The 18,197-nt window shown below is 43.0% G+C and overlaps 1 protein-coding gene across 1 annotated transcript in view; it reads left to right on the top strand.

Moving 5' to 3' along the window:
* Nucleotides 1–15,691, top strand: part of bcl2b (BCL2 apoptosis regulator b) — a 43,671-nt gene extending 27,980 nt beyond the window's left edge. The window contains exon 2 of the mRNA XM_012875166.3: nt 11,684–15,691. Within this exon, the coding sequence (XP_012730620.2) occupies nt 11,684–11,821 (138 nt within the window). The 3' untranslated portion in view covers nt 11,822–15,691. The remainder of the gene's footprint in view (nt 1–11,683) is intronic.
* Nucleotides 15,692–18,197: the final 2,506 nt, after the last annotated feature.

Genomic DNA, 18,197 nt, shown 5'->3' with positions numbered 1-18,197 from the left:
AAAAAATACAAAAAGAAATAGGAATGGGCATATGCTGTCTTATTTACATACATAGTGATCTATATATATATAAACATATATACATACTTATATATATATATATAAAAGTATTGGTATATATATATATATATATAATATACACTTATATATATTAGAATCTATATCTAATATATATATAATATTTATATATAAGTATGTATACTATGTTTATCTCATCGCTCTTTATCTGCGCTATCTTTCTCTACTACGTCTGTCTCGCTGTTGCTATCTACTCTTTCTCTTCTCTACTCATCTCCTATCCTCTCTATCTACTTTCTTTCTCTCTCTCTATCGCTCTCTCTCTCTCATCTCTATCTATCTCTCTCTCTCTTATTTTATTTTCGTTTTTCTTTATTGCTTTATTTTTTTTTCTAGCTATATCTCTCTATATATACTATAGCTCATATACTATAATCACTTATATACATACCTATATAGAAGGGACGGATAATAAATCCTGAGCTTCAATGAAGTGCTCCGGCAAACCAATATGATAAAAATCTAAATAAAATTTAGATTTTGTGTTCAGGTTTTCCATGTCATTAGTTTGTAGGAACACCTTCCTGTGTTCTGTCCAGGCAGCTCAGGAAAAACAGTCCAGTGGGTCTGGTTGCCTTTACTGTGTCGGGGGAAACATTTGTTCTGCAACAGGAAAAATAATAGAAGATTGCCTCTGTAGTGCACCTGACTTTATTTCATCGAACGGACGACGACCCATTTTTTTTATTTTTTGTTAAAGCATGAAAGACAACTGCTACTACAAAGAGGCAAAAACGACGAGAATGAAGAAGCGAAGCTGCGATTCCATCTATTGCTTTGGGTATAGCAACAAATGGCCATGCGTATGGAGGAATGTCTGTACAGGCACATTTCACTGCAATTACATCTGCATATCTTTTTGAGGTGTGTCTTCGCCAACTGCACACATAAAGATTAAACCTTTTATACGTTTTACTACGTAGGCGACTTCTACATGCGACTGATTGCATTGGATTTTATTTAGGAGTATCAGAGTAAAGGGGGGGGGGCTGAATCCAGACGCAGGTTTCTGTTTGTAAAAGAAGTGGAGTAAAAAAAAGCAGAGTCTCGTGTGTAAAGTTACTGTCCTTGTTCATCTGGAAGCTACAGACAATGAATAATGGAGACAATAATAAAAAGCGTGCAGCGTCACGAGGAGTGTGGGTGATTTACTGGCGATCGTGTTTCATGTTCCAGCGGTGAAGACTCACTCCCACGGGAAGGAGAGCTGTTTTGTAAACACACAAACGCTGCCGCCGTCGCTGCTGCTGACGCAGATTTGAATATTTACGAGCCTTTAGGGTTGCATCCGAACGTCAAAATAGCTTCTCCTTTTACCTGTAAGTGTAACGACCGCTGGCAAGTGTGAAACCTGAGTTTGCAAGAGAAACTCAAGACGGCAGAAAAGTAACGAGGTTTTCCATTCCTTATGGGATCACGTCACGTCACGTTCTTTTTTTCTTCTTTTTTTTTAAAGAGGTTTATTATTACTTTTATTCATTCATGTGAAAAGAGCTGGATGCCTTTGTTGGGTGTTAACAGCCTTTGGCAGCGACAGGAAGGGATACATTGTTACTGTTCCTCCTTTTTAAATTTGGTAACGCGGCAGCTGAGATCTTCTTTAACATCGCTAATATGTGACCGTTTGTTATTTGTGAAAGAAGAACAAATACTAATCATCTATGTTAGCCTGTGCAGCTTTGAAAGAAATCTTAATAACTTTAAAATATGCACAGTTTAAAAAAAAAAGGAAACAAGTGAAAGGAAAGCATGCGCTCACTTTAAGGCTCGTTTGGTAGCCTTACTATGAACGACAAGAACCTAACCCCACAGAAAGGGTGAAGAACAAATGCAGAGAGTAAGGAATAAAAAGAACAAAACAAATCCGGCTCAAATAAGGATATACGTCTGTTCATGATCTGTTCGTCCATGGGGTGCGGAGGTAAAGCCAGACATGCCTCTTTTAAACTCATTCTGTGAGATCCCAAGGTGTCCTCGGGTCAGAACAGCTATACGGTCCCTCCAGTAAGTTCTGGGTCTCCTCCTGGTTGGGTCATACTGGAAGAAAAACAACAAAGGATGGCATCCAGGAGATACACTGATCAGACGCCTGATTTCAGACTAAGATATGTTTCGCTTAGCTCCGCCTAGCTTCACTCACATCCATCTGGGACCTCTTCCATAGAGAGTAATTTCTTCTCTTCAATTTTATTGTCTAGCCAATCAGGACGCAGGGCTGGAGTTTCATAGATGTGACGTAGTGGAGACGCGACCACGACGTGAGACTGTTTTGATTCAGACAATGGCGGCTCGCATCGAGGAAGCAAGCGTTAACATTTATGCTGCTATTTCTTCCGTGTTGTCCAATCTACCTAATATTGTTTCATTAAAAGAACATCAGAGAACGGCTCTGAAGGCTTTTGTTGGTGGAAACCATGTTTTCGCCCTTCTCCCAACCAGATTTGGCAAGTTTTGTTTTTTCCTGCGTCGCTCTCACAGCGTCACGGGTTAGCTTCGGTGTGAATGGTTGAAATAGCACGTTGATAAAGATGACAGACAAGTGGCTTATCCAATCATATGCAAGGATTTTTGATAAGGCCCAGCCTTCTGAAACGCCCTTCCTATGGATCTGTTCCAGATGGATGAGTGGAGCTAGGCAGAGCGAAATTCATATGGCTAGGGTCAGGTTAGCGGCTCTGCTCCTCACACCATCTCTGAGGCAGAGCCCAGCCGCCTGACAGAGGGAGACCATTTCAATCCCTTATGTATCCGGTACCTCGTTCTTTCTGTGATGATCCAAATCTCCCGTGAGGGTTAGGAGACAGATGGAGCTTTTTTTTGTTTTCTTACTACGACGGACCAGAGATGCGTGCACACTAGCTACTGTACCATATCCATGTCCTGCTCCTTCCTACTAGATTCCTGATACAGACTCCAAAGGACTTGACCTCCCGACCCAAAGGGAGCGTCAACCTTTCTCCAGCTATGCACCACGAGTTCAGACTTAGAGCAGCTGCTGACTTGCTTCTTGACCTCTTTGTTCTCTGCTGTGAACTGCTCCAGTGCACACAGAAGGCCATGGCTTTAAAGCAACAACAGAAGCTCGTCATCTGTAACAAAAGCAGAGATGAGGTCCTGATGAAATTCTGTCCATGACCACCTCAAAGAGGACCGGTGAGAAGGAGCCGCCCCACTGGACCCCAGCGGGCTTTACAAAGGAGGAGCTTAGGTGTATGTGGAGAATGGCCACACAGCTCTAGCTCTGGTTATAAAGGAACCGGATTGCTCGTAAAATGGATGTCACCACCTCGTAATCAGTATAGGCCATCTCATAATGGATAAAATGTTTGGACTGGATCATCAGATTCCCTTGACCCCCTTTTGAAGGCTGTTTTGGGATGAATTATGAAGACAAAAAGTAATAAAATGTCAGCAAAAAATAGGTTTAATTAATTTGCATTTCATTTTCTGAAAACTTTATATTTATATTTTGGGTTTTGATCCCAGTTTGGTGCGGCTGATTCCTGATAACCTCACAAAAGTAGAACTGTGAAAATGACATCAAACCAGCCGTTGTTCAAATGGCTACGACACATCTCCAAAGTAGATACGCATCGATGGGCGACTGGGTTCATCACCGCACGGAAAATGGATTTTGCTTCATAAACAACCTCAGATACTTTTTATGATAAAAGGTTCATGTCGTCATTTTTTTTAGAAAACATCCAACATGCCAATTTCAGTGTCAAACATTTGGTGGGAATGAAAAAAGGCATGGAAAACGGAGGTGGAGGAGCTTTTTATGAAAGCGTCATACACATTTAATATTAGTTTCTTGCATTTTTGTTGAACCAGGATTAATTCAAATTAAACAAATTATCCTGCTGATTAAGTAGTCAACTAATGGTTGCATCCTGCTGAATCCCTCCATTGGTTTTGTCCTCTGGTTTGATCCATTAAAGTTCGGCTCACAGATGATGTGTTGAGCTCCCCGGTGCACCTTGTCACCGCTTGGCTGCGTGACCGTTGTTTCCAAGGATTGCAGTATTGCCACGGGTCAGCGAAGGGCTCCGTGTCCGCTGCTGCAAGCTGTTTGTGCCTGCTGACGCAGGGGGTTTCATCGGGTAATGAGTGTTGCAACAAACTCCCCCCGTCATCTCAATTTTTTTTTTTTTGCTGGGGCCAGTCTATGAAGGAGTCTCTGGGGAATCGATTTCATTTTTAACATTTTTTCAGATAAGCGCCTGCTGTCAGGTCACCTCTCGTGTCCAGGGAGGGATTGTTATCTCTCTGTTTTTTTTAAATGTGGACACACTAACAAGATAAAACCTGAAACAAATAATTCACATATCTCGGTCTGAACTGATCAATTATGAGGAAATTAATGCTTTCCAGACATTTTACCCCCATTTTAAACCCCCACTTGGGTCTTCAAAGGGGAATTTTGTTTGACTTTAATGAGGTAAGAAGAAGGCTGCAAGAAGCTTATTTAAAAAAAAAAAAAAAATCAAAGAGGTGCCGGGGGGGGAGGCAGCGTGTGTAATATTGGCCTATATGTGTCCTGCCATGTGAACGGTTTGAAAATAAACAGAAGCTCGGCACAGTGGCGCATGTAGCAGCGAGGCCGCAACAGGCTCCTTAATTACAAACTCAACTTTAACCCACATCCCTTTAGGTCCGTCTCCTCCTTCCCACAAGAACGTCCCAAAACAGAGATGGCCGCCTAATCATTTTTACAGCTTGGGCAACGCGCCGAATGAGTCATAATTATCTGACCAGGTTGACGGATTGCTTTGGAAAGCACGGTGAATACCCACAGGAAGAGGCAAATGTGTCCGTCGCCCGTCAGACAGACAGATCCACCAACTTGAGGAAGACAGCAGGGGGGGGGGGAGAAAAAAAAATCCCTTTGTGTCCACGAGGAAGACACCAAATAAACCCCAGAGGTGTGGAGCATGTGAAAAACAAATCAGAGGTTAAGGACGGGATCTGCCCCGCTGGTGGGAAAAGCAAATTGTTTGTGGAGCTCCTGGTCTTGGTAACCATGACACAGGAGTGGGCCGTTTTCAGCCCGCGGAGAGGTGAGGGACCCCATCGGGTCCTCGCGGTTCTGTCCGTATGAGCGTCTCTGAGGGTTTCATTGTGTGTGACGAATGAAAGGGGGGGGCATAAACCTGGGAGGGCATTTTTCTACTTGGCTTCTTGCTCTCTGCTGGCTGGCTGTCCGTGACCTTTTAAAAACCACTGATCCAAAAAAAAATGAAGACTATGAGAAGCTACTGCCTGGACTCTCTCTCTCCCAGCGGCACACCTGCTGCCGGCGGCTCTCCTGTAGCAGCTTTTGTTGTAATGTGCATATATTGTCCAATTTGCGTCCCTGTCAAATCTCCGTGTGCTCTCCTCCACCTGCTTATCGCTGCTTCCCCCCCCCCCCCCCCCCCTAAAGGCTTGCATTCACACAATGCCCCTCAGTGCAGCAGGAGGAAGCGTCACGGTTTGTTTTGTGCCTTTCTCACATGGTTGCTGGAAACGTCGCCTCGTCTAACGTGTGGGTGAAAAGATTTTTCCAGGAGCTGAAGCAGAGCGTGTCTTGGTCTCATGATACCCACCTGACATCCCTCCCCTTCTCCTCTGTCTCGGCTTCCCTCCCTTCTCTCCCTGGAGTCAGCCTGGAGTCAGCGTGCCATCCACGCCCAGCCTTCTGGGACTTTATTCACACTCGCTTCAACATCTCTGGTGAACCCCTTTCTATAATTGGTCCTCCTTTGTTTTTAAGACTTAAATAGAATCTATGGCGACCGTCTGAGGCAAGTCAAGGGCATTCATCATGAGCTTGCTGTTTTGTCGGACCGGGGCTGGCGGTCAGTCACATGCACACATGCTGAACGGGAGTTGTGGTTCTCGGTGAAGTGTTGTTTTACAGATGCAGGTGGTGAAAAGTGTTTCTCAGCTGGGGGTCAGATTTCTCCATTGTCTGCTTTGACCTGAACCGTTGAAAAAAGATGAGTGGTGTTGTTTTTAGATGGAGCCTTTTTAAATAGTTTCAAAATGTAAATGAATTTATATTTTTACTTTCATATATTTTGAACAAAACTCACTACATTTTATAATTAACGGCAAAAGAATCTGTCTAAGGTGAAGCCAATGTGGAAGTCATTTGGCAAGGTTTTCTTTAGGGTAAATCCTCTTTTGCTCCCAAAAGTTGTTGAAGACCTGCTTTCTCTCATCAGAAAATGTATTCCTTTGTCAAAGGAATAAATATTATGATAATAATAATAATATGTAAATATTTCTATTTACACTCTACTTCAGTTACACTTTGATCCCAAATAGAATAAAATTAGTTCATGGTTTACTTTTCAGTCAGGTCTACATCGCACTCGTCACTTTTAGCAGCAAGATGTTGCTGCTTACAAATCGAACCTATTTTAAAATCAGTTTTTAGCTTTCTTGGTAGACGTTTGCTTATTTTAAGCCTACTTCTGTAGGCCATTTCTTCTCCGTAAAAGTGAGTTTTTCCTCTCTACTGTCACTGCAGGCTTGCTCGAGAAAAGGGATCAGGCACTTCAATATTACCTGGATCTGATTTTATTAGAATTTGGTTTAGATTAGATGTAGGTATCCTGTTAGAATGAAATATGACAGATTTTATTTAAATGTGGACTAAAGCCAATTATTTTTAATGGAATATGAATTAGACCTGTTTGTCTTTTACAATGACTTGTATCGACATTTGTTGTGAATTGCCACCATCCATCCATCCATCCATCCATCCATCCATCCATCCATCCATCCATCCGTGGTCCTCTAAATTATTTTTGGCGGTCCCTCAAGTGCCATTTAAGATGGGTATGAATTTCTCAGAGCAGAAGATTCAGTTCAGAAGCTGCAGCAGGCATTTTTTTTAAAACCAGAGACCCATTTCCTGTTCTTGTTCCTGAAAATAGCCTTTGATAATGACACCTAAAATTTCTGAAATTGCTCACCTGTCTTTTAAAAAGTGCAAGACCCTTTTTATATTTTGGATCCAGCATGAATTACAGATCCTTTCTCCACACAACTCCGACTACTTTGTTTCTCTCATAAAAATATTCTGTGTGTAGTTTATTGTTGAAGATGTAAACGTAAAAGAGAAAGAAAACCACAATGGAAAAAGTGTTTGTATCAGTGATTAGTGTTGCGCCAATGCCATTTTTTGGCCCCGATACCGATACCCGATACCTGGCTGTGCAGTATCGGCCGATACCATACCATCTGTTTGAAATTGATGTGTGCGTATGTATGAAGAACTGCATACTACGTACTTTGGGTAGTAGAACTTGTTATTGCCTACCTGGAATGGGTGACAATAGTTGAATAAACTTTTGCCTCTCAAAGGCGAAAATAGTGCAATATTCGTGAAATTATAACATGTATAATAGTAGTGCAACAGTAAGACAGTAAAATTACATTAATAATTGAATAATCTCTTTTAAACCCTGAGTTTTGGCTCTCAAATGCCAAAATAGTGCAACTTTCATGAACTTATATAACATGTATAATACTAGTCGGGAGAGAGAAGGCTGCGTTCAAGAGACATACAAACATCAAAATGGTATTGTTGGTACTCGCCGATACCGATATCACCATTTTAGTGCTGGATCAGGGCCCCGTCTGATACTGGTATCGGTATCGGTGCAACACTATTAGTAATTAAATATAAAACTTCTGTGCCCCGTGAGTACGCGCAACGTCACAATTTAGACCCTAGTGGCAAAACGTTTGGACACCTCTGGTATTTACCCACTTATCCAGGCAAAGATGTGGGGTGCTGGTTCCCATCTCCAGTGGTCTTTGGGAGAGAGGCAGGGTACACCCTGGACAGGCCACCAGGCAATTGCAGGGCAGCAAAGAGATATGGGACAAATAACCAAGTATACACAAGCTCATATCTAAGAGCAATTTAGAGTAACCAGTTAATCCAGAGAGAACCCACCATACACAAGGAGAACATGCAAACTCCACGCAGAAAGAGCCCAAGCTGGGTTTCAAACCCAGGAGATTCTTGCTCAACAGTATTACTAACCACTGCTCCACTAGAGAGACCCTAAATCACCTTATAATGTTTATATATTGAAATTAAATGACGCGGTAAATATTTACCGTTAATCTCTTCTTTTTTTGGACGAAAGTGGCCTACCTGGAGTTTACTGTATCTGTTTTAAAGACATACACTTCATCAGTCCCATTTCAGGAAATGCTGCATCAGCACCTATTCTCTGGTTGGCAAATTCCTGACATTTTTTCCCGTTAAGCATGGCAACATGTGCTGGATGGACAGACATTGTAACTTGTGAGCGAAAACCAGACGAGGTGTTTAATCCAGCATGGTTCGCAGACTGAACTGAAGTAACCCAACGTGTATTGATGACTGATGGATATTGCTGTTCCCTCTGTGGGCGTTAACATGCTGACGTTGGTATTTTGGTCGGATAATTAAAAAGGCTCTCCTGCGGTTGAGGGAGAGCAGAGGGCCCAAACTTGCAGGATTCTGCTGATCCTTCCTGCCTTGTGCCACCAGCCCCCAGCCTCAGGAATGCCACAGAACGGGAAGGGAAACAGGAAATACTTTTGTCTCCCCACAGCATTTCAGTCTCTTCTTTTTTTTTTTCTTTTTTTTGTACAATATGTTTGTTTTTTTTATTGTGTTATACAAAATCCTCCATTGAAGCTGTGCTGGATTCACCTTCTTACTAAAATAAGGTTTAAGCGGAACATGTTATTCCTACAACATTAAAAGTAACTACTGTAAGTAAACTGACACGAATATGACATAATAACAGATTCCCATGGGAACTCGCACTATAATGAACCACTCTTAACAATTGGCAATTGTTCACAGACGGGTCAAATTCCAGCCGAAAACAGAGACATCGGGGCGGCTCAGATGTGCAACTCTGCCACGTACCGACTCACGTGGTCAGCCTTGTGACAAAAGAAAGAATACTGAATGGGCGCTGCTGGTATTTCCTCCCTTTAAACCTCTGAAATGTACTCTATTGTACTTTGGTTAAAGATAATCTGCCTTGGAGTGCGTGTGGGACAGCGGAGAGCTCAGCGCCATTACTTCCTGTCCAGCTGTTCCTGCTGTCACTGCTTATGAACAGTCGTCTGTATTTCCTCATCTTAAAACATGCTGCCGAGGCATTTGCTCTGTACGCTCACTCGCACGTTTTTAACTTGCAGCCTCTTTAAATCCCACAGAGTAACAATATATATTTATGCCGTGGGGGGTGTAACATTGTGGTGACTCCCATGTTTGGCTTGCTTGGTGCCTGTTTTTTTTTTTTTTTTGGTGTCTCTTTTTGAGTCTTAGCGTAGGCAGGCGAAATGGACCCTTCTTTATCATGAGTGTAATAACACTCTATTTCCACCCATGTCTGGTTAGCAGCAGGGGATTTACACTTTAAAGGGTATTTGTTACAAAATTCAGCAAAAAAACAAATCCATCTCACCTACCTTTAGCTTCCAAGCTTTCTGTTCTAAGGAATTAAATGAAGGTTTTGAGTCAGGTTTATCTAGGTTTTGAATTAATCAAAACCTAGATAAGCTAAACATACGCTTCTATGGAAGGAGATTTGCAGAACTCAAGCGCAATCGCAATCTTATCACCTAAAACTTCAAATTCCAACCTCAAAATGCCTTTTTTGTAGTCAGTAATTTACTCCTGCGCCAGATGCAACCCGGGCGACTTTCCTATGAGGATTACTGAAAAAGTAGTTCTGCAGACCTGAACAGTAAAAAATGCTACTTTCACAAAATCATTGCACCTCTGACATGCTCTAGAAATGTTCCTAAGCCAGGAAATAGATCCATGGTTCCCAGTCTGTGGTATTTGGCCTACCTTTAACAGAAACTCGTGTTTCTGCTAAAGAAACACAAGAAACTAAGAAACTAGTGTTCTTTCGGCAAACACTGAGAATGTGGTTACTTAACAGATATTAAACCCAACCTGATTGAATTTGACTGGTTTGGAAACCAATGGGATTTGCTCATTAAGTAACTACTAGCAATAAAGAGTAATAATAACATAATTCTCTGCATTCTGTACTTTTAAACACACAGAGCAAATATCTTCACCGGAAGAGCTTGCATGCCACATTTTGTGTGAAAAAGTTAATGGGATTCAAATACGCAAAACTGCATATAAACAGTTTTACTGGGACTACTTATAAATATGAATTATAGGATTTTGATATCAAGGTTGGTAAAAAACCTGACTTTTAGGGACCATGCTATTGATTATCTAACCACAGAATTGGACGTTTCCAGTAAAAATTTAATTTATAGTTAAACCGCATCTCACAACCACTCAAACATTGCCAATGGATAAAAACATTGTTGCTGTTATTGTTTTTTCTATGATCCAACAACCCAGAAAAGCCCATGTTCTGTTGCCATAGACTATGAGAAACAATTAACTCTGTTAAATGTTTCTCAAGATGGCGGTACTTGGAAAACGTAGTATTTAATAAGGTGATGCTTGTTGTGAAAGCTTTGAGAACTTCTGGTCCAGATCAAACTTTGTAAAGGCAGCAGGAAAGAAGTTGCCTCAAAGAGTTGCCTCACAGAGGCCATTAAATCTTACCGAAACAGGAACTGAAACACAGCCTGATTGTAGGTTCCTTCACATGTCATGAATATTTAATATTATTTCATTCAGCAGCTTTGACTCAATACTCTCTTAAAAGAAGGCGTGAAATGACATCGTCTTCACCAGTGATGTCCAAACCTTTTGTCACTTGGACCAAAATAGTCCATTTATAATGATCTTTTTAAACTAAAATCCCCTAAAAATATAAATTGTGATTTTTTTTTTTAAATCTCCTCAACAATAAGCTAAACTTGCAATATTTCAATTAAGGAACTAAAGTCATCAGATTTCTTGGTATGAAAGGGATGTTAATGTTCTTGCAAATCTAAAGCATAAAAAAGGGGTTTTCCTGTTTGCATCATTAAAAAAAAACATTGAGTTTGCAAATGATTTATTATAAAGGAAGAAATGTCATCTCTTCTCAGCAGTAAGAACAGGATTTTGGTCATTCTTTAGCCCCTACATAATATGCTGAAAAGGTGTATTTTTTTGGGTGTGAGTCTCAAATTTAGCACAACCAAAGCTGCTCAGAGGCAGGCTTGGCTGCAGCACCTCTGATCCACCCTAACCACCTTTCGTTCCTGTTTAAGACAGAAGACAGCGTCGTGTTTTCTCTTTCTATTCAACCGAAATTTGCTCAGGGGCTATACAGTTGTAGTACAAAGCCTCATCTTCTCCTTTCATCTTGTAAGCGTTGCATTTAAGGCCAACCTCCGTGCTTTTTGTTCCTCTGCGCCCTCGAATGAAAGAGTTGTCACCTTTGGGTGGAAACTTCTTTGGGATCAAACATGAAAACTGCCCCTCATTTAGAGCCAAACTCATTTTTTTCCCCATCAAATATCTATCAGCCCTGCAGCTTCTCCTGACTGAGATGCATATGAATTTTATTGTAGCTGTGGTTGAGTGTATGACTGGAACAAAGAGGATGACAGCACGGACTGCTTCACATGGCGTTGGTCAAAGTGATTAACCGTGGCTCTGTTTCTCCTGCAGGATGCCTTCGTGGAACTGTACGACAGACAAAAGGAGTCCATCTTCAGCTGCTACTGGCCGTCCATCAAGACTGTCTTCGGCCTGGCTGCGCTGGGGGCGGCCAGCATCACAATCGGGGCGTACCTTGCACAGAAGTGAACGGTCTTTCTCTCTCGACTCCATCAGCTCAACTTTATTCCTCAGCACCGGCCTTCTCCTTTTTTTTTTTTTTTTCCTTATGCCTCCTGTTTTCAAAGATGCCCCTGACCCCCTCAGAGACAACCTTCAGACTGAATCTGGCTCTCTTCAAAGCCTCTCTGTGAACGCTTCTCTTCCTCTCGCTCCCTTCTGTCAAAACAGACACGAATCAAAAAAAAAAAAAAAAACAGCAGAGGGAACCAGAGGCGCGGCCCAAAGATGCATCCGAGGCGTACGCACACTAAGCCCAGCGAAGCCGTGGAGGAACAAGGAGTGCATGCCTTTTTTTTTTTTTTTCTTTAATTTCCTGCCTGCTTCTGTACTAGTGTGTAGCATGAACATTTGGACCGTAGAGCGTAGGCACGCTGCGCACGTGTGAGACCTGCATTAGGAGGGCTCGGTGATGGAGCGGCATCAGCAGCAGACACCTGCCCCACACACACACACACACACACACACACACACTTGTTATAGGATGAAGGACCCTGTTTGAGCTGTGGACTCCAGTTACCTCCCTACAGCCGTCCTTCAAAGCTCTTCTTCTGCACAGCAGCTGCTCAGAACGTGTAATGGAAACAGCCCACTGCAGCCAGCACAGCGTGTGTCCACTGTTTTCACTCTGCACACAGCTCAGGTGAACACATTGCACCATAATACGCTCTCTCTCTCTCTCCCTCTCTCTCTCCCTCTCTCTCTCTCTCTCTGGGTCTGTGATGCAGGGAAAGGAAGCCTGAGCTCGGCTCCAAAGTTCCTTGATTTTTTTTTTTTTTTTTTTTGTGTTAGGTTTGTTTTTCCTTGCATGCCAAACCAAATAAGGAGGTGTGTGTGTGTGTGTGCGTGTCCACGTGCTTTCAAGGAGCATAAAACAAAGGTTGAAGGCATGATAGCAAATGTGGAGCCGAGTGCAAAGAGAGAATGAGTTAGAGGCTCAATGCATGACGCTCTCTGCAGCCTCCGCTGTCTAACCGGACAACTCTTAGGAGCGCGTTCCTCGGAGCAGTGCAACGTGAGGGTAGATTTGTAGCTCTTCTATCGGCACAGACAGCTTCGGCGCTCCTCACAGGGTCCGATTGGTCCGGTTGTTGTCGTCGTCCTGCAGTTGCTGCAGCCGCTCAATAATGAATGCGCTCCGACACAGACAGCTGTCTACATGGGCTGCGTGGCACATCTGACTGGGTGGACATCAAGCCAGCAGCGTTTCAGTCCTGGACTCCTGTTCTCTGGAACCCGAGATGTCCCCCCACTACCCCGGCCCCCTCAGCCCGGCCTACGGAGGCATCCTGGGATTGATTTTTTATTTTTTATTTTTTAATTCCTTTCAGCCTGTTTTATTGATGTTCGTCTTGTGTTGCAGTCTGACGGGAAATTCCAAGTCTCCAAAAAAAAAAAAAAAAAAAAATCTTTTGGTTGTACACAAACGCCCAGTCCTTTTAAAGGAGGGGGGGGATTATTAGAATTTTCTGTCTTTGGAAGATCTCCAACTTCTGTGTTGCATGGATGAAAGTCGACCTTAACACAATAGACGCTCCAGATGTATAAGCGTATTTATAACCTATAGCAGGCCATTGAGTAGAAATAACGACGAATAAAGCTACACTTATTTAATTTATTTCAAGGTACAAGATCACGCGACTTTCAGAATAAAGCTAGTCACTTTTGTTTTCCCTTTTTTTTTCCCCACCCCACTGGAATCACACTGTAAACTACATCGTTTCCTGGCTGCTAATATAAACAATGTGTAGAAATGAACCTTTGTGTTGCGTTGACGTTAGCTTCGAGGCTGCTACATACTGTCCAGATTACAACTTTTCCCTCACAGCTTAAACTGCCACAGATTCACAGGATACACGTGTAGAGAGAGCTGGAAACCAAAGTAAACTTGTACTGATCTTTCATTCAGAACGCATCTTACAGAGAACACAGCGCAGTGCAAAACGTCGTCACAGTAGACACAGAATAAAGTCGACGCTTCTTAATTGGGATTTTATGGGATGGACCAAAATTCTGAGGCGGAAAGAAAAGGATACGTGACATTTTACACAGATATGTGTGACATATTCAGCCCCCTTTACTCTGGTTTCTCTAAATAAAATCCAGTGCAACAGGTGCAATGTCAGCATAAAGGAAGCCGTTCTGTGGACATTAGTGAATAATGTCTAATGCCTGTAAATCCTGCTGCGTTTCTTGGTCTGATGACAGACCAAATTGTGCAGAACAGACAGCGTGCCAAGCTTTGAACGTCTCATAAGGCACTCCTCGGTCCATCATCCATCAACATTTTTACCAACATCCACATAAACTGAAAGGACAGGCATGAAGAGCCTTGATCAGAGAAACAGCCTAGAGCAGTGATCCTCCAGGGCCGGTGTCCCGCAACCTTTATTTGCTGCTCTGCTTCAACACACCTGAGTCAAATGATAAGGACTTGGCAGGAATCTGGAGAACGTGACTACAGACTGAGGTGCTCCAGACCAGGCACACATCAAAAAGCGGCAGGACACCGGCCATCGAGGGCCAGAATTGAGGACCGCTGGTCTAGAGGCTCGTGGTAACACTGGAGGAGCTGCAGACATCTACGATCGGTCGCGCCAACGTTTAGTTGTGCGCGCTACATCTCTTAATTTTAACGGAGGGGTGCAACAAAAAAAAAAAACATTGTTGAAAGTAAGGTGCAAGAAGTCGAGTGTAAAGTTTGTCGCAAGCGATGTAGGGGACACAGAAAACATGTGGAAGAGGGTGAGCTTAGAACCTTCTGGGGAAAGCTGCTGAGGACCAGAGGGAGCTTGTTTTGGAGTTTATGGCAAGAAAGATGGAGACGATGCACGGCAATCCTGGAAGATAACCAGCTGAGGACTTTCCTCTCAGCAAGAGCCGAGAGGAACATGTTTAGGTCAAACAAAATGATAAGAGTGGTCAAAATTATAACGGTAAAGATCACAGTGAGAACAGCATCCCTGTGGTAAACACGGTGGAGGCAGCATCAGGCTGTGGTGAATCTGGTTGAGGGTCTGTGTCAATGCCCTCTCCATCCGATCCGACTGAGCTTGAGCTATTTTTCAAAGTGGGGTGGGCCAGAAATGTCAGCCTCTAGATGTGGAAAGCTGGTAGAGACACGTCTCAGAAGGTTAACAGGGCTGAGCTTCAACGCACGAGACGCTTTGAAATCCGTGCGTCGCTCTTCCTTACACTTCCCAATTACGCACTGTGTTGTGTTGTGTTGGCCCATCACGTAAAACCCCAATGAAACACGCAGAGGCGTCAAAAACGTGGAGAAATCCAGTGACTAAGGGTTACTTTTTGCAAGGCGCTGTGGCTTCAGCTCACCGAGAGGTTTGTGTGTAGTGTAACTGTACTATAACTATAGCCGCTTCACTTTCGTCAGCGTCGTGCTCACACAATAACCAGTGTGTAAAAATGTCAAACGCCAGACCTAAACCTCCTCTTTTTAACTACCACAGCACTCAGAGTGATGCAGGCGTTTGTATGAAACAGAGGGCCAGGAATAGGAAGAACGAAACAGCAATATATACTGTCATTTCTTTATATATATATATATATATATATATATATATATATATATATATATATATATATATATATATATATATATATATATATATATATCCTCTGTGCTTAAATGAATGTAGCACTCTCGTTGCTGTACTGTTTCATTGTCTATACTCTATACACACACACACACAGAAAAAAAAAATCCTGTAGCACTTATTAAAAAAGAAAGTGAATCGTGTTCCTGTTGTTTACTGCTATATCCACAATAAGCTAGTGGGATCATATTGTTCCTAATAAATCTGATTTCTCCTGCAGTCCTGAGCTGCGCGCCGTGTTTGTCTTTATTGATTGTCTCTCAGCCGCCTCTCGGAGCGAGGCATCGACGAGGCAGACGGAGAGCGAGCGCCTGAGAGACGCTCAAAGGTGAAGGAGCAGCGCACCAGCAGCGCACTTATGATTACCCGTCACGTCTATCACGGCCCTGCGTGAGCCTGGCCGTGTCAGCGCGACAGGCTCCTTGTGAAGGAGGACTGTATAGCAGCAGCAGAAGGAGAAGAAGAAGAAGAAAAAGAGGCAGCAAACATCAAAGCTGTCCCCAAACGCTGCTGCACTTGTCAGCCTTCCCCTCCTCGGCTGCTAAACACCAGAGTGCAGAGTCCCCCCCCCCCCCTCCCCTCCCCACAAATGCCCCCGGGCCAGGTTTTTGTTCACCCTCTTGCCTCCGCTCTGATCACACTTGTCTTCAAAGGCTGCGGCCTTCTCGCTGCTCGCTGGAATCTGTGCGGATCACGATGCGGCGAAGACTAATGTTGAAAGAGCGAGAGAACGAGGGCCGAGCAGAGACTGGGAAAACCGTGATGCCGGCTGGTGAGAAACGTCCCCGAGGAGACCAACGGCGGAGGAAAGTTCATTTGGAGCAGAGACGCCCGGCTCCGGCCCTTTCCCTTTCCAATCCCTCCTCCTCTCCAGCATCTCACCACCATGCATATAAAATGCACGACTCGCTCTGAAGACGAATTTTAAATCAGGGCCCGGACGTTCAAAGGCGAGTCCAGTGTGGGTGTGGATGGTGAATTTGTGGGTATGGAAAGTGAGAAGGATGGGCCGTGAGGAGGAGGAGGAGGATGGGGATGTGGTGGAGAAGGCCCCCCTCCTCCTCCTCCTCCTCCCTCTCCGTCTCTCCTGCTTTAGGGCTACAAGGTGTGAAGGAGGCTTTCCCAGAGCTGGATATCACAGGGGAGATTGGTAGATCAAAGCAGATTGTCAGGAGGAAGCCGGGTCCGGTTTTACCCCTCATTTGGTAGTCCATCAGATCCTCCTTCCCTCCCTCCTCTCAGTGAGGAGGGAACGAGGATCGCATCAACGGCCTTAAAAACTTCCTGTGCAAATTTGTTTAACTAGGTTTAAAACGCACACAACTCATTAGAATAATGCTGAGATTAGATACTGGAGGAGAACTATGTCTCGTTGTTACAGCAGGATGGGGTCAGCTGCAGAGGCGGGTTCAGCAGCAGTGAAGGCGTGAGCTACAGTGTCACCTTGTGGCTGCTGCAGCTACACGTGCACACACGCATCCCTGTTTTCAATACTTACTGAGGACCTCGCCTTGACTCCCATTCATTTTCAACCCTTTCTATGGCCTCTCTCTGAAACCCTAAATCTACCACACAGTAGATTTGTCTGGAAAAAAAATTACTCAAATTGAAGAATTATTTTTAAGTGGGACCAAATGTTGTCTTTTCTGAATGAATTTTCTCCAATTTGAATACATTTTACTCAGACAAATTTACTAATCCGAACTCTAACCTAAACCTAATTCACACCTTTAGACCTAAACCTGCAGCCCCCAAAAAGCGAGGACCTTTATTGGTCCATTTGCAGCCCCTCAGCTGATTTTGTACAGCTCTGCATTTCAAAAAGGATTTGGCCGACCGGCTCACCAGTGGCTGGTGCAGATGGAAACTTTTTATTCTCAATTAGGCCAAAATTATTACAGTTAGGTACAACGCAAAACATTTGCCTTTTAATAACGACACATTCTCTTTCATTTCATAGTAAATAGGACCTCATCTATCCAGTGACTTTTACTCAAATTCAGACATTGGTGCATTCAAATCTGATTGGAATTCATTTATTAAAATTGGCTAAATAGGGTTAGTCTAATTTGAGTATTTAAAATGATCATATTCTGTAGAGCAGGCAATTTTTTTTTTTGACAATTATTTGGTTATGTTATTTTTTAAATAAATCCTTTAGGCCCACAAATGCTTTTGACTTGACAATTTCGGCCTATGAGTTTGGACAGCCCTGCTTTAAACCTAATTCCTAACCCTGGTGGGTCTGCTGCAGTAGGCCTGAGCTTTGGACCCCATAAGTCAGAAAGTTAGTGAATGCACTTATTTCATCTTAAACTAGGGCTGGACGATAATCCAATAGCAATATATATCAATCGATAGACGTACATCTATGATAGAAAAAAGGGTCAATAAAAAGTTCAATAGAATAACAGTTTTCCTTCCTTTTGCATTCTAGCCATGAAGGTTAATATTACAGTCACTACATCCTCCCAACCAATCACAAACACAGATCCAGGAAATGCTGTGTCCCCTTCAAAGAGTTCAGAGAGCACAAGTTATTTATTTATTTTTATTTGCAGATTTGGTAAAAAGTTGGTAAAAGTTAAATAAACGGTTGAGTTTGAATTCAGTTTTTGTGTGTTTCTGTATCTAAAAATCGGTCATTAAGCAACAGCATAAAATGGTCAGCACTTAAATTATAGGTTTGGAATTTGTTGATAATTATCGAAATCACTCAATATGATTTCTAT

Source organism: Fundulus heteroclitus, chromosome 6, assembly GCF_011125445.2.
Source record: "Fundulus heteroclitus isolate FHET01 chromosome 6, MU-UCD_Fhet_4.1, whole genome shotgun sequence".
Taxonomy (NCBI): domain Eukaryota; kingdom Metazoa; phylum Chordata; class Actinopteri; order Cyprinodontiformes; family Fundulidae; genus Fundulus; species Fundulus heteroclitus.
Note: the sequence above shows the minus strand (reverse complement) of the source record. Positions and strands in the feature narration are given on the sequence as shown.